General features: G+C 37.9%; 1 protein-coding gene across 1 annotated transcript; it reads right to left on the minus strand.

Annotated features, from left to right (window-relative positions):
* Nucleotides 1–254: 254 nt before the first annotated feature.
* On the minus strand, nt 255–13,237 carry anxa5b (annexin A5b). The gene is made up of 13 exons (XM_061678974.1): nt 12,955–13,237; nt 12,761–12,809; nt 9,558–9,642; nt 8,095–8,189; nt 7,162–7,275; nt 6,373–6,463; nt 4,973–5,052; nt 4,748–4,798; nt 3,144–3,237; nt 2,971–3,066; nt 1,759–1,817; nt 1,532–1,654; nt 255–607 (listed from the first exon to the last, which is right to left on the minus strand). Exons 2-13 carry the CDS (start codon nt 12,761–12,763, stop codon nt 545–547), a joined length of 954 nt encoding a protein of 317 aa, XP_061534958.1. The 5' UTR covers nt 12,764–12,809; nt 12,955–13,237; the 3' UTR covers nt 255–544.
* Between the last annotated feature and the right edge of the window lie 1,232 nt (nt 13,238–14,469).

The following is a 14,469-nucleotide window of genomic DNA, read 5'->3' on the forward strand; positions in this document are numbered from 1 at the left end:
AGCATTGGTTGTTTTAAACTACTCTATAGAAAAAGTTGAGTTATTAAAAAAAAAAAAAAAAAACATTTATGATTTTTTTTAAAACTTTTAACACATTTATCTTTATTGACTTTTTAATTTATTTGGTGGTGTATATTTATTTTATTTGCCCAAACCTTTACACATTGTTGCCCTTTTGTCAATACTATTGTTCCATACTTGATGTTCATATTGCCATCTAAAGACAAATCACCCAACAAGAAGGCCAACGCAAAATATTTAATTGTACTTCATCAATTGAAAAGTTTATTATTGAGTCATGTGTCAAACAAGTGCAAACACATAGAAATAGAATCATTCGTAAAATTAGCGGACCATTGTTAAAAAGCAGATTGAACGAGAAAGTGAAACGTTAGCTACCTTTCAAAGATCGGCTATTAAGAGTTTAAAAAGCACCCGACGGCTCGTCTGTCGGCAACGTTTATGCGGTGAGTAACTTCCAACGAGCTCGGTCGTCTCCCAAAACCACTGGAGGTAGGCGTCGGGTTAGCCACTGTTGCTGTGGTTACGCGTCATCCCCGCCGCAGAGAAGGAGTAAAGCCTTGCGGTAGTCGCCGCTAGTGTCGCTCTACAGAATCAAGAGAACAAACAAAAACACGCAAAGTTTGAGAACAATGTCAGCCTCCATTATTTCTCAAAAAGAATCACTTTACTAGTACTTTCGAGTTCAATTTTCAAGCTGTTGTTCATTTTATTAAGATAAATAAAATAAAAACATCAAATAATACTATTATTTATGTCAAATAATAATGACTATTCTCATGATCAAATTAAACTGTGTAGTATTTATTTCTCCCTTATTTCATTCATAATTGTGACTGGTATTTCCAAGAAGTTCTTTAAACATAGAATAAATGTATGCTATACAAATATGTTGTTATTATTATTATCAAACAGTCAAAGTATTCAAATATTAAAGTTGTAACATAACAGGAAAAAAAAAAAGTCTTATAGAAATGAACTTGCAATATTACAAGAATGAAGTCAAATATTAAAAGAGTGAATTCATAATTTTACAGGAAAAAAATAATTTATTTTACAAGAATGAAATCAGACGTTTACTAAAAAGGCAAAATATTTTTTAAAAACTCATAATTCTATGAGAAAAAAAGTTTTATATCCCAAGAATATAGTTGTAAGTTTAGATCGTTAGGGAGATAAGACAAAGTATTAAAGTAATATAATATAAATAATAATAATAATAATATAAAGAAAAAGTAAAAACATTTAAAGAATAAAACTTTTTTTTTTTTTTTAAGTGGTAATTTTTTTTTAACATAAAGTCAATATTAAAACAATTCAGTCCAAATATTAAAAGAATTGAAGTTAAAATCTTAGAAGAAAAAAAATTGTGGTATTAAAGAATATAATGGATATATTACATCAAGCCATGTCAAGAATTAAGTCATAATTTTACAAGAAAACAGTATAGTAGTATTAAACAATAAGATGGTGATATTACAAGAAGAAGAAGTGGCGTTAATGTGTGTACCATGATCATGGAATGGAGCGAGCAGGCAAACATCCTCCTCAACTCAGCTCGGATGTCCAACAAGTCCACCTCGCTGCGACTGGCCATCACACGGATCACAGTGTTGTCGTCAGTTCCAACACCCTGAAAAAAACAACAACATACAAACATTGTTCATATCTAAATCTTCTATTACTACATTCATCCACCCATCTGTCTATCCATCCGTTATCCATCGTTCATCGTACCTTCATTGCGTAGTACAGAGTCTCAGCAAAATAGGCCGGGACGCTCCTGGCACACTTCACTATTGAGGGAAAGACGGAGAAAACCGTTTAGATTTTACACTAATACATTCAGAATTGTATAAGAATAATATCAGAATTTTTACGTGAACAAATGGAGTTATTCTACAAGAAAAAGTCAGGAAAAAAAGTCTAAACACTGCAAGAGTAGTGTTAATTCTACTGCAATAAAATATTTACTAGAATAAAGTAATTTTTTTTTTTTTACAAGACTGTCACTACGGTAAATCAAAATACTCATAGTTTTACCCCCCCCCCCCAAAAAAAGCATAAATACTAAAGGATAAAAGCTGTGACTTCCAAAGAAAACAATTGTAAGTTTACAAGAATAAAGTCATATGAGAAAAATGTAGTAATATTACAAAATAAATTCAGAATTTTACAAAAAAAGTCAAATTATATTATTATAAATAACATATATCACTATATATTATGTATTATTATAATACTGTATATGCAAGGCAAAGTGGTAATTTTAGAAAATGTAATTTTATTACAAGGATAAAGTCATAATTTTAGAAGAAACACATTTTTTTTATTACAAGAAGAAAATTTTAATTTTACACAACTTTACAAACATTACAAAAAATATTTATTCTTTTGAGAAAAAAATAAAAATATTAAAAGGATCTTGGAGAAGTCCCTATTTTAGAAATAAAGTCAGACTTTTTTGGAAAAAAAGCCTAAAAATATTAGAATGACATCATTATTTTCCAAGGAAAAAGTGATAACTGTATGACGAAAAAAAGTCTAAATATTAAAAAAATGAAGTCCTATTTCTAAGGTTCCGAATTTTAGGATAAAATTAAAAACATTAGAATAATGAAGTCCTAATTCTACAAGAATAACATGAAACTATTGAAAGAATCAAGTCATAATTGTACAAGGGGAAGCAAAGAAAAAAAACTAATATTACAAGAAAAAAGTCATAATATCTCAAGAATAATCTCAAAATATTGAAAGGACAAAGTTGTAATTTTATGAGAAAAAAAGTGAAAACATTAAGAGAATGAAGTCATAATTTAATAATAATAATAATAATTGTTATAAACGAATGGTCATCATTTTAGAAGAAAAATCTAAATATGATAAAAATTGTCATAATTTTACAAGAAATAAGAAAAAGTAAAGTGTTGATCTTGTGTTTGCCCTTACCGACGGCGAGCAGAAGCTCTCTGAGGCTTCCGGATGTCTCCCTCCTGATGCTCTCCTCCATCTCGTAGCCCGACAGCTTCATGTAGGCGTCAAACACTGAAAAGCACAAAACCCAGAAAGTGAGCTGATCAATGTTGCGACTGCTCCTCATGTTGGTTCTCCCATGCACAAACCTTTCCTGAGGTGCTCGGCGCTGCGGTTTCCCAGGATGGTGACAAAGGTCTGCTCGTCGGTGCCGAACTTGTTCTCGCCGGCCTTGAAGAGGACCTACGACAACGATGACGACGAGCACTTGTCAGAGTACTTTACTTTAAATGTACCGTACTTTTTACTTTTACTTGAGTACTTATGTGAAGAAGGATCCATACTTTTACTCCGTTACAATGATCGACATGCCGTTCGCTACTTTTATTTATCCATTCTTGCGCGTGCGTGTCTATTTTTATAAATCATCTTCGACTTCCGCATATGATGCCCGTTGCACCAATCACTAATGTCATTTGACTCCAATGAATGCATGTTTTTTGGGATGCGGGAGGAAACCGGAGTGCCCGGAGAAAACCCACGCAGGCACGGGGAGAACATGCAAACTCCACACAGGCGGGGCCGGGGATTGAACCCCGGTCCTCAGAACTGTGAGGCAGACACTCTAACCAGTCGTCCACCGTGCCGCCCTCCCATATATTATCTGATTTTTTTAAAAATCAGAAGTTACTCACAAGTTACTCTTTACTTGAGTAGTTTTTTTCATTAAGAACTTTCTTACTCCATCCATCCTATCCATTTTCTGAGCCGCTTCTCCCTACTAAGGTCGCGGACGTGCTGGAGCCTATCCCAGCTGTCATCGGGCAGGAGGCGGGGTACACCCTGAACTGGTTGCCAGCCAATCGCAGGGCACATACAAACAAACAACAATTCACACTCACATTCACACCTATGGGCAATTTAGAGTCTCCAATGAATGCATGCTTTTTGGGATGTGGGAGGAAACCGGAGTGCCCGGAGAAAACCCACGCAGGCACGGGGAGAACATGCAAACTCCAAACAGGCGGGGCCGGGGATTGAACCCGGGTCGTGCCGCCACTTTCTTACTCTTACTCACGTAAATATTTAGATGACTACTTTTTACTTGTATAAGTACTCTTACTTGAGTACAATATTTGGCTACTCTACCCACCTCTGCAACTAACTAGCTAGCCAGCTAACTAACAGTAAATAGGTATCTAACTAACTAGCTAGCCAAATAACTTAAATGCTGCCACTGTGCTTTAGTTCTGTAGTTAGCTAGTTAGTTAGCAACCAATTTCTGACTGTTATAGTTTGTTTGCAGTTAGCAAGCAATAGTTCACTAGCTAGCTAGGTAACTAAACACAATTAAAGAGACTTTATTAGGTAGGTAATTCATGTTAGTCAGCTCGCTAACTAATTAGTTATCTAGTGGATTAGTTAGCAAACAGCCACTTATTTAGCAAACCGCTAGCTACTTTACTGACCACAATCCAAGTCTGCTAGTTAGCTGGCTAGCTAGTTAGTTAATTTGTGATTACTTGGAACTAACTAGAGGGGCTTAGTTGACCTGAATGCTCCTCTTGCTTTATCTAGGTGCCCAGACATGCCATTGCATGTCCAACCCTACATTTTGAAACCATTTCTTTCACTTTTTTGTCTTGGTTTAATCAAGGCAGTTCATGTTTGAATGTTTGTTTGGATCATTGCTTTAACAAATGATTGTATTAAAGATTTAATGATGACATTTTGTCATATTCTAAGGACTTACCCCAGCATCAGCCTGGATGTTTGCCTCCTGGATGCCAGTCTGCCTGTTGGCCTGTGTGGACAACATTCAGAGATGAGAATGTAAACCTGCACTATTCACTCCTTGAACAGCTGAATAATACATGAATACCAATACAGCACTACTAATGGAAGACCATTTCCATGGGTCAAAATTCAAATGGATCCCAGGAGATAAAACAGGTAGATAGTAGGAGATGTTGTTGACCTGGAGCAGGATGACCAGGAGCCGTTTGAAGTGACCTGAGGTGTCGCCTGACACGTCCTCCTCCAGGTCGTCATCGTACTCTGGGCAAAATATGAAAACATTTTTAAAATCCACAACTGTCATATTCCATTACAAGCAAAAACTATAATTCCACAGAGCGCTTTTTGTTTCTTTATTTTCCACTTTCATTTTTAGTTTCAAGGTTTTTTTTTTTCCACTTCTCTTTACTGCGGAGTTACTGTTGGCTCAGAACTTTGTGAGTCTGGAAAATAGTTTAGTCATTTACAAAAGAGTATTGGCACCACACCGTAATAAAGTCGTCATAAGAAAGAAAGAAAAAGACAAAAAAAGAAGAAGAGGAAGATTTTATGTGGAAAAAGTAATAATTTAAAAACAGTCATATTTTGCCTGTATTCTTGTGAGAGTCGTCATTTTACGAAAAGCGAAAATCTTCTCATAAAGTCCAAACCTTTTTTGCAAAAACGAGAGTCGCATTTTTTCTCAACATAGTCATATTATTACAAGCAAAAAACCTTCTTCCTCATAAAATCAGATCATTTTGTGGGGAAAAAAAGGACATTTGGAATCTTATCATACATTTCAAGAAAAAAAACAATAAAGTTACAGAAAGTGGCGGAGTGTTACAATAAAACATTTTATAAAAAAAAAAAAAAATGCAGCTTTGGTCACAATTTTGCATGTAAAAGTCAATTTTAAAGATGAAAAATCATATAATCTTTTGAGACTGATAATTTTACATAAACCGAGAAAAAAAATGATTTTTTTTTCATAAAGTCTGACTTTTCTACAAAAATAAAACTAACATTTGCATTTTTTTCATATTTTCAAGCAGAACTTTTTTAAATTGTGTAATTGAAGTTTTTGCAAAAAAAAGTCAGAATTTTTAGGAGCGTATTTTTTTGGGGGAAAAAAGTCATGATATATGAGAAAGTTATATTAGTTTGTTAAGAGAATAAAGTCTTACTATTATGAGAAAAAAAATCTCAAGAAAATAATGCAAATTTGCAATTTTACAAAAAAAAAAGGCAGACTTTAAGAAAATCACATTTCAAAGACAAAGTGGAATTTAAAAAAGAAATAGTCACATTCCAAAGTGCTTTCAACAAATTGGGATATATCCCTGCCGCGGATAACGATAAATCATATTGACGCACCCTTGAAAGAGATTAATAATTGCCTGGCGGCAAAACACTGATTATGTTAAACGAAGCGCTTCAACTCACTCTAACATAGTTCCTTGGCACCAAAATGCTACGAGATGAGCACAAAAACATGTGACGTCGGATTTCCGCGATAGACGAGAAGACAATTTCTAGCAAAAAAATAAATAAATCTGTGATCAAGTTTGGGAACAGTGCATGTGTTAAAAGAAGGGTTACCTTGTCGATAGGCAGCTACGATGTCCTTCACCTGATGAGCGGTCCTAGACGCTAGTATCTCCACCAGCACCTTCTCGTCGGTGCCTGCCCCCTAGTGATCAAAGAGCGAATTCTCACAATCGCACTCAAAATATTAGCTCGACTATTAAAAATTCTAACGTCATAAAGATGCCCAAAGGTAGGCGGTCATGACCTTCTCTCCTGGCCTAACCACTATCAGACACACTGACCCACATTTACAACCTAAATTCAAATATTTGTTCCATGAAATGTTAATAATTTATTCCCAACAGGTTATTCTTATTTTGTGTGTTGAATTGTCATTTGTCCAATTAGATTCCAGCCTCTGTGTGTTGCCATGTCACTCTAATCTGCCCAGGGCTTTCAGAATCAGTAGTGCTGGTCGATGTACAGTAATTAACTATATTAACAATGGGGCTGTTCTTTTAACCAAGCACATTTCAAATTCACCTCACACTAATGTCAGCATTTTTCCGTCCTCTGGTTGGTCAGAGCAAAACCGATTATAGCCAACTTCGACTAGCAAAACGACACACATTAATATATTCAAAAATCTGCATCTCTGGTGAGTATCACGTATTTTATCTAAATGTATGTTTTTCTTCTGTTATTACCTAAATATTGATTCCGAACTTCTCCAGATGATGTGCGTGGCACAGTTTTGCCCATCCGTGTAGCTAAACAAGATTATTATTACGAAACGTTCTCAGTATGACGCATCTCAGGTGTACACCACTGCAAACTGTGTTTGACTGTATATTAACTTACCTTGACGGCATTGCGGAGTGACATGACATCATAGGCAAGGGGCGGAGTCATCAGGGCCACGATGAGAGTCTCAAATTTACCCCCAAGCTCCCCCTTCAGGTCTTGTGTCAGATCCTGAAAAGGAGACGTATGATAGGTAAGTGACTTTTGCTTGTATACAAATTGTTGGCTCTCCTGAGTACCTGCCCAACAATTAAAGGTGCCGTATTTTACCAAACCAACTTTTTCTAGTATTTGGCATGTAATATTGGCTCTATGGTGCCTCAGTAAATGTGAAATATGATTTAAAATCGTCCATGCTTTCCTGAGTTCCAGACGTTTTTCTGCCAAGAGGCCTGAAATCAGGTCATTTGTATTTCTCGAGCTTATAAACGTCACCAGCGAAGATCTCCACCTACCTCTCCGCTCTGAGCCAGTGCTGTCAACATAACAAACACGTGTGCTCTCACAAGTGGGTCTTCTGCACAGAGGCAACCAATCAGAGGAAAGGCCAAATATGGACAAATTTGATACAAAACTGGGTCAAACTGAAGTAACTGTTAGCGGGGCCTTTTTCTGGACACTCGTATGACAAAAGTTTTTGAAATAAAATTAACACTTTTATACTAAGTCCATGTTAGAGAGTCACTCTATGGTGGTCTAGCCACAATATGGGACCTTTAAGTGTGAAATGGTTGATGAAATGATTTTTTTTTTTTAAATAAGAAAAAGTCACGATTTTACAACAATAATAGTTTAATCTAACAAGAACACTGTCACAATATTTAGAAAAAGGCACACATTTTAGTTATTCTTGATCATAAGGGTATTTTGACGAAAACATGTCACATAAATGTTACTAAAACACGTGGGAACTGTTTTCAATTGTCGACAAAATGCATAGCGTCTCCTTTAAAACCCCTCAAGCGGCGAGGTCCCGCGACGTCATCTCACCTTTCCGAAGAGAGTCTTGTAGACGGCGATGATCCGCTGACGCTGGGCATTGCTGCGGGATGTCAGCAGCTGCAAGATGGCTTCCTCGTCTGTGCCTGGGGGGACCACAAAGAACGCTTATGACACAACATCACATCTTTTAGAACGCATCAGAATGTATTCACATAATCTGTCGGCCTAACTCGTTGGCTGAATTCCAGCATGCTGTACAAATGTGGTTGTATGACTTTAATAATTTGCTTAATACTAAATTGAACTTATTTCTTGGTCTGATTATTGACTCCCCCCACAAAAGAACGGAAAATAACGGAAAAGCGTTTATGCGCATATTTGTTTGCTCATGTGTGATGTCGCTTCAGTTTGTCCTAGCGTGTTTTTTAGGCTACTATACCAGCTAACATTATTGATGAGCCTCATGTAAAGGTGGTTTGTTTGAGGTGAATAATTTAACTACTAAATACAGTCGTTCCCCGGTGTTTGCGATTCTCGAGAATTCACCTAAGTTTTTTTTTAACCTAATCTCCATTGTTTGCTGAAAAAACGTACCTATTCATTGTTTTTGTGCTCTTTCCAAAACACCCTAAATTGCCTTGTCTAATAGAAAAGTAGTACTTTGGTGCCATGTTGAGGCATCTTGGTGCCAAGGAATTGTGTTGAAGACAGGGGAGCAACTTCTATTCGACACGTCCTGAGTAACAGAAAAGTAGTGCTTTGGTGCATACGCTTCATCCTCTGCAAAAAAATTACTAATATTACTACAGCTTACTGAGTCACAATAGTTGTGAAATGATTCTTCGTTTGTCTGCATGACTGTACTATACTTCCCCCGGTGGCCAAGTCATGCACACTAGAATAAATTAATCATGATGCACAAACTGTTTCATTCGATTTTAATTACGGTGTGTTATTGTTATATGTTCTTATGAAGTAAACTATTAGAGTGTGCTATTTTCCCTTTTAAAAAACAAATTACAGAAATTGTTGTCGTCGTTTTGTGGGAGGCTTCATTTCAATGAAGAAAGATAAATTGAGATTCAAGTGTTTAGAGTTACGAGCGTGGTCACAGAATGAATTGAACTCGTATCTCAAGGCACCACTGTAGTTTCATGTTTATGTTGTTACACACCCTATGTGTTGTGTGTAGAATTTTGAGGGGGGGGGGAAATGAATGTATTCCATTTTGGAATACGGTTACTGTAAAATAAAATGCGGAAAAAGCGAAGCGCTGTGAATACTTTCCAGGTGCCCTTTATGGTATAACAACAGGCCTGTCCTGTCTCTTGCAGCCGCTCCTTATATTTACTGTATTATCTCAGACGTGTAATTACAGCACGTGTTTGCTGGTCTGCCTCTGAAGTTTCACTCGTGTTTGACTGTCTAGTGCAAACACCGCCGCAAGCACAGTTTGTGGTCAGGTGACGCGTCAGGGGGCATGTATGGAATAGGAATAGGAATATTCTTACCCAGGCCTTTCATGGCCTTGTACAGGACCTCGGCGTCGGCGTCGGCGTTGAAGTTGGCGCTGGCTTTGACGGTTCCTCTGCTGGCCTGCAACAACAACAACAGGATCAGCCTCCTACAAAGTAGGAAGTTGTAATATATGACTGTGTATACCCTGGAGAGGTGCATCATACTGAAAGCTGTTTCTAAAACGGTGGCTGGCTTATTGAGCAACAACTTCAAGTTATGGCTGCTGAGAAAATATTATAAATCAATTGTTTTGACTGTTACAGTAAATTTCACAAAAATGAGACTTCTTTTTCATCTCTTGATTTATTCTTGTGAAAAATGAAGGTAGACATTTTCATATATAGTTATGTTCTCTACATTTTCAATGACATTCTATAATAACACAAAACGTTTTAGTTCCTTTTAGTTAGTTACTGTAGTTTTCCATTAAAGAATCAGGGATCTGGGGAGGAACAATTTATTTTCTATATTAATTCAGATTATCATAAATATTTACTGTCTACTTTAAATAATTTTACATTTAAAAATTTGACTTAGTTTGTATTTTTTTTTTTACAATTGTAATAAATAAAAGATTATACTGTATGAATACTGTATTCTAAAATAGCTACAATTTGTTTTACATTACATTTATGTATATTTCATTTGTACTTAGTAATTTATGATACAATAGTTGTAATATTATTTTTTTAAAATTACCCTATTATACTTAGTGATTTTTTGCTGGCTTGCTTAATTTGAACAAAGAAAAAGAACACCAAAATGATATACAGTATAAAAAAAGAAAAAGGAAAAACACACTTATAAATACAAGTGTATACAGTATATATTCAGGCTCCTTGTTACATTCAGATATATATAGTATATTTTATATTTAGAGTCATAATATTTGTAATAAATACTCCACCAAAATATAAAAATATGATACTGTAGTATAATGGTGTATAATGCAATATTGCGCTACATTTGGTTTGTATTATTTATGTATAGTCAATATCATTATTTATTATTCAGTATATTTGTAACAGAGATTACAGAATCAGTCAATGAAATGAAAACACATCATCCGTGTACACATAATGACTCGCAGATGTGCGCCTCGCATTCCTCTGTTGGTCACTCGCTCAATAGTTTACACAAAACGGCTCTTGTTTGACGACGAAGTCACCGTTCTATCACTTGATTATGGCTAACTGGGTGTAAGAATGTGCAGGCGAAAGGCAAACTCATCAATACGCCGCGAGACAAAGCTGCTGCGATAAGAACAGAATGCCGGGGCTTGCGTTCACGCCCTCACATTGAATGATTAAACGGCCGCGTGGCTTCTCATTCCAAAGGGTGCGAGATGTTTGGGAAGTAAAACCGCAGGAATGGCACAGCAAAAACTGCCAAATCATGTGGAAGGCCAACGACAAAAAACAAGCGGCCGTTTTGTGTTTTCCAGCCAGGAGGAATTCCCAAAATGTTCATGTGCTTCTCTTGATAAACACGCTGAGTAGCAGCAGCACAAGTTGAAATCTAATCAACGTCTACGTGCCTCTCCGGACAAAGAACGCCGATATTTGGACAAGAACACATTGGACATCGATCTGGAATGTTTCAGCGAGTGAGTCACGGCATCAGCCTTTGCCAAACTTGAGGGGTTTTGACCGCGACAAGTTTTGATTGGCTCGCAAAAAAGATGATGCGCTCCACTCCGAAAGTATCGGAACAGTGCTTGCAATGGCAACAATTTTCTATCTTCTCTCAGTCTTGTCTGACTTGCACGACGGTCGGACTTCGAATAGATTTAAATGTAATCATTGCAGGCAAAAAGCCCCCAAAATCTGATTTCATTCTTTGAATAATCAATTTCGCCGCTCAGTCATGTGTGCTGATACTATCCCAGCTGACTTTTTGGCGAGAGAAGCGAGGTACCACCTGGACTGGACGCCAATCAATCACTTATAAAACTCCATTGCGATATGATACCATCCATCCGTCCATCTTCTATAGCACTTCGGGGGTCGTTGATGAGCTGGAGATTCTCCCATCTGATTTTGGGCGAGAGAAGCGGGCAACACGCGTGGCCTGATCGCAGGTCACACATAGCCAAACAAACATTTACATTCACATTCACACCTACTTTAAATTGTCCTTAGGTGTGAACGTGAGTGTGAATGTTTGTTTGTTACATAAGCACGGGGACTGGGAGAACATGAAGAAGCAAACCATGAACCTCAGAAATGTGAGGCAGATGTGCGCGCCACTCCTTTTATTTATACTCTATCCCGTTGCCTTGGATACAGTACAAGGGCTCGCCGCAGACAGCAACCGCTCCATTTGAAAGACGACATAACGGCTCCACCCTGACTTTGAGGGGCACTGATGATTATCCTTTAAGAGGGAGGGTGGCTGGTGTCCTCTGACTGAAAAAGGGTGTTTTAAAACAAACGTCCAGACCGACAGACCCCACCCAAATGAGAAAGAGCCGACTTGAGTCACACAAACCAAGCTCCTCCCAACAGAAAAAAAGAAGCTTATTTTATTGCCATACGTTACTTCATCAGCCTTGAACTAGTGACCTTTTCACCCCTTGATGCCAGAGTCAACTAAGGTGTCAAAGGTGGCCAGCCTTTTTCCTAACGGGGACCTCCGAGGACCAATTTGCTTCCAAATTTCAAACAAATGTTTATTTTGTAATTTTTAATGATATATTATGAGCATTTATGGATATGTGGGGGCTTTTTTTTTTTTTTTTTTTTTTTTTTTTAAGAATTGCAGTACATACAGGATTAAATGTCCTGGTGGGCCACGTGCACAGGTTATACTCATCCCTGCTTTTAAGGCAGGGATGAGTATGAATAATACTATAATTGAGCTACATAAATGCTCTTTTAGCTCCACTAATTTACAGTTACAGTAAACTGGTAAGTTGATGAGTGTCGAATGGGTGTTTATATAGTACTAAGTGTGACAGTAAAAAAGGGGGAAAAAAAAAAAGGCGCTCAAGTGTTATGTAATTCGGCTTAAAGTGGGCGTTGTTTTGGGAAGTCGATGGTTTTTTTCCTTCTTCTTACTATCATGAGTCCAACATTTGCATATATAACGGATCTCGCTCCTTTCACACTATGATGACCTATTTCCAAACTATACAGTGCTGAATTTAGTTTTTAATGTGAAGCGTTGAGAAAGAAAACGCAGGAAAGTGACTCACCATGTTGACAGGAGTTGGTTTCCTTTTTTTCCCCCTACAAGAATAAATTCTGTCAAAGGGACAAAAAAAAAATAAAAAATAAAATTAGAAAAAATTAGACCTAAGCAACCAACCCCCAAAGTTGAAGCCCGACCAGGTCACAGTGTCAACTTTCCGAGTGGTTCCCGTCGAACCGAAGATGAGTACCGACTTACCGCAGAGCTGCAGCTGTCCCACCCGGTGAGTGCACGGAGAGAAGCGGCGAGGCGAAGCAAGAGAGGACTAGAAGGACGGACAGCCTCAAGTCCGCTCGGAAAAACTCTTGTGGGCGTGTGAGTGTGTGGACGCGCCACACCCCGGTGAGCGCAAAGCACCATGGGAGATGTGGCTTTCCTCGAGCTTTTGCCCAGCAGTAGACGCCAATGAGGAAGCGAAACAACTGAAAATAAAGCAGCAATCTCTGCTTTTTGTTGTTGTTGTTGTTGCTGGTTTGGGATTGCTAACTTGTCTCCTTGAGTAGGGGAAGCCTACGTACCCACTGCAACAAAATGGCGACACTACTTGGTGGTGTTTTTAATGAAAACAATGGTAACACCTTCAGTCCAGCCACTTGCGCAAACTATAACTAATAAAACTATACTATTGTTGCTTACTGGTGTGAGAAATATTCTTAATTTCATTTTACTGCTACACAGTCAACTAGCACGTTATGAATACTAAAACCTGACAAATTAGTTCTCAAGATAGCAAATCAGTATAGTGAAATCGCTCGGATTCTACCCAAAAAAATTACTGGAGTAAAAAATGGAGTCCATGCCGCCGAGTGAAAAATCCACCATATAAAATTAGATATGTATGGTTTAAAAATGGCGGCACGGTGGACGACTGGTTAGAGCAGTCAGCCTCACAGTTCTGAGGACTTGGGTTCAATCCCCGGCCCCGCCTGTGTGGAGTTTGCATGTTCTCCCCGTGCCTGCGTGGGTTTTCTCCGGGCACTCCGGTTTCCTCCCACATCCCAAAAACATGCATTAATTGGAGACTCTAAATTGCCCGTAGGCGTGACTGTGAGTGCGAATGGTTGTCTGTTTGTATGTGCCATGCGATTGGCTGGCAACCAGTTCAGGGCTGTACCCCGCCTCCTGCCCGATGACAGCTGGGATAGGCTCCAGCACGCCCGCGACCCTCGTGAGGAGAAGCGGCTCAGAAAATGGATGGATGGATGGATGGTTTAAAAATCTGCAATACAGTGGAACTGCAGAAAGTTAATTGCGAGATGGCGAGGAACGACTATTATTATTTTAGTTTATTTTCTCACATTCACTTGTAACATGCAGTGAAATGCACCACGATTCACCTTTTTGTGTCTGTGCAATAGGAATGTGATTGCACTAGTGCCCTCTTACGCACTCTAGCTCTGCAACAGTTCAACAACCATAACCATAGATCATCATTTATTGAGCAGGCAGAATTAATGCAACATTTGTTCGGCTTCCTCGGCATACGGTGGAGTCCAATTCCACAGCCTCCTCGTTATCATTAATAACTAATGGAAGGAGGAGGATTTCCTTTCAGGTTTATTGTCTTGGCAGGGCTTGTACGGAAAGAGGAATTAGTCTGACATAACTGTCTCCTCTTGGGACAGCTGGCATATACAGGAAATGATTGATCTAAATTGTAATTCCATCTGAAATTGACGGAATGCCAAAGAAAGAAGTGAAGTTTGGTTAAAA

The sequence above is a fragment of the Phycodurus eques genome, chromosome 6 (assembly GCF_024500275.1).
Source record: "Phycodurus eques isolate BA_2022a chromosome 6, UOR_Pequ_1.1, whole genome shotgun sequence".
NCBI lineage: Eukaryota > Metazoa > Chordata > Actinopteri > Syngnathiformes > Syngnathidae > Phycodurus > Phycodurus eques.

Coding starts and splice junctions, on each gene's coding strand:
- anxa5b (XM_061678974.1), bottom strand. Junction 4,799..4,972: donor TCCTGGTCATCCTGCTCCAG/GTCAACAACATC, acceptor TTGTCCACACAG/GCCAACAGGCAGACTGGCAT. Junction 608..1,531: donor CGCTCCATTCCATGATCATG/GTACACACATTA, acceptor TTGATTCTGTAG/AGCGACACTAGCGGCGACTA.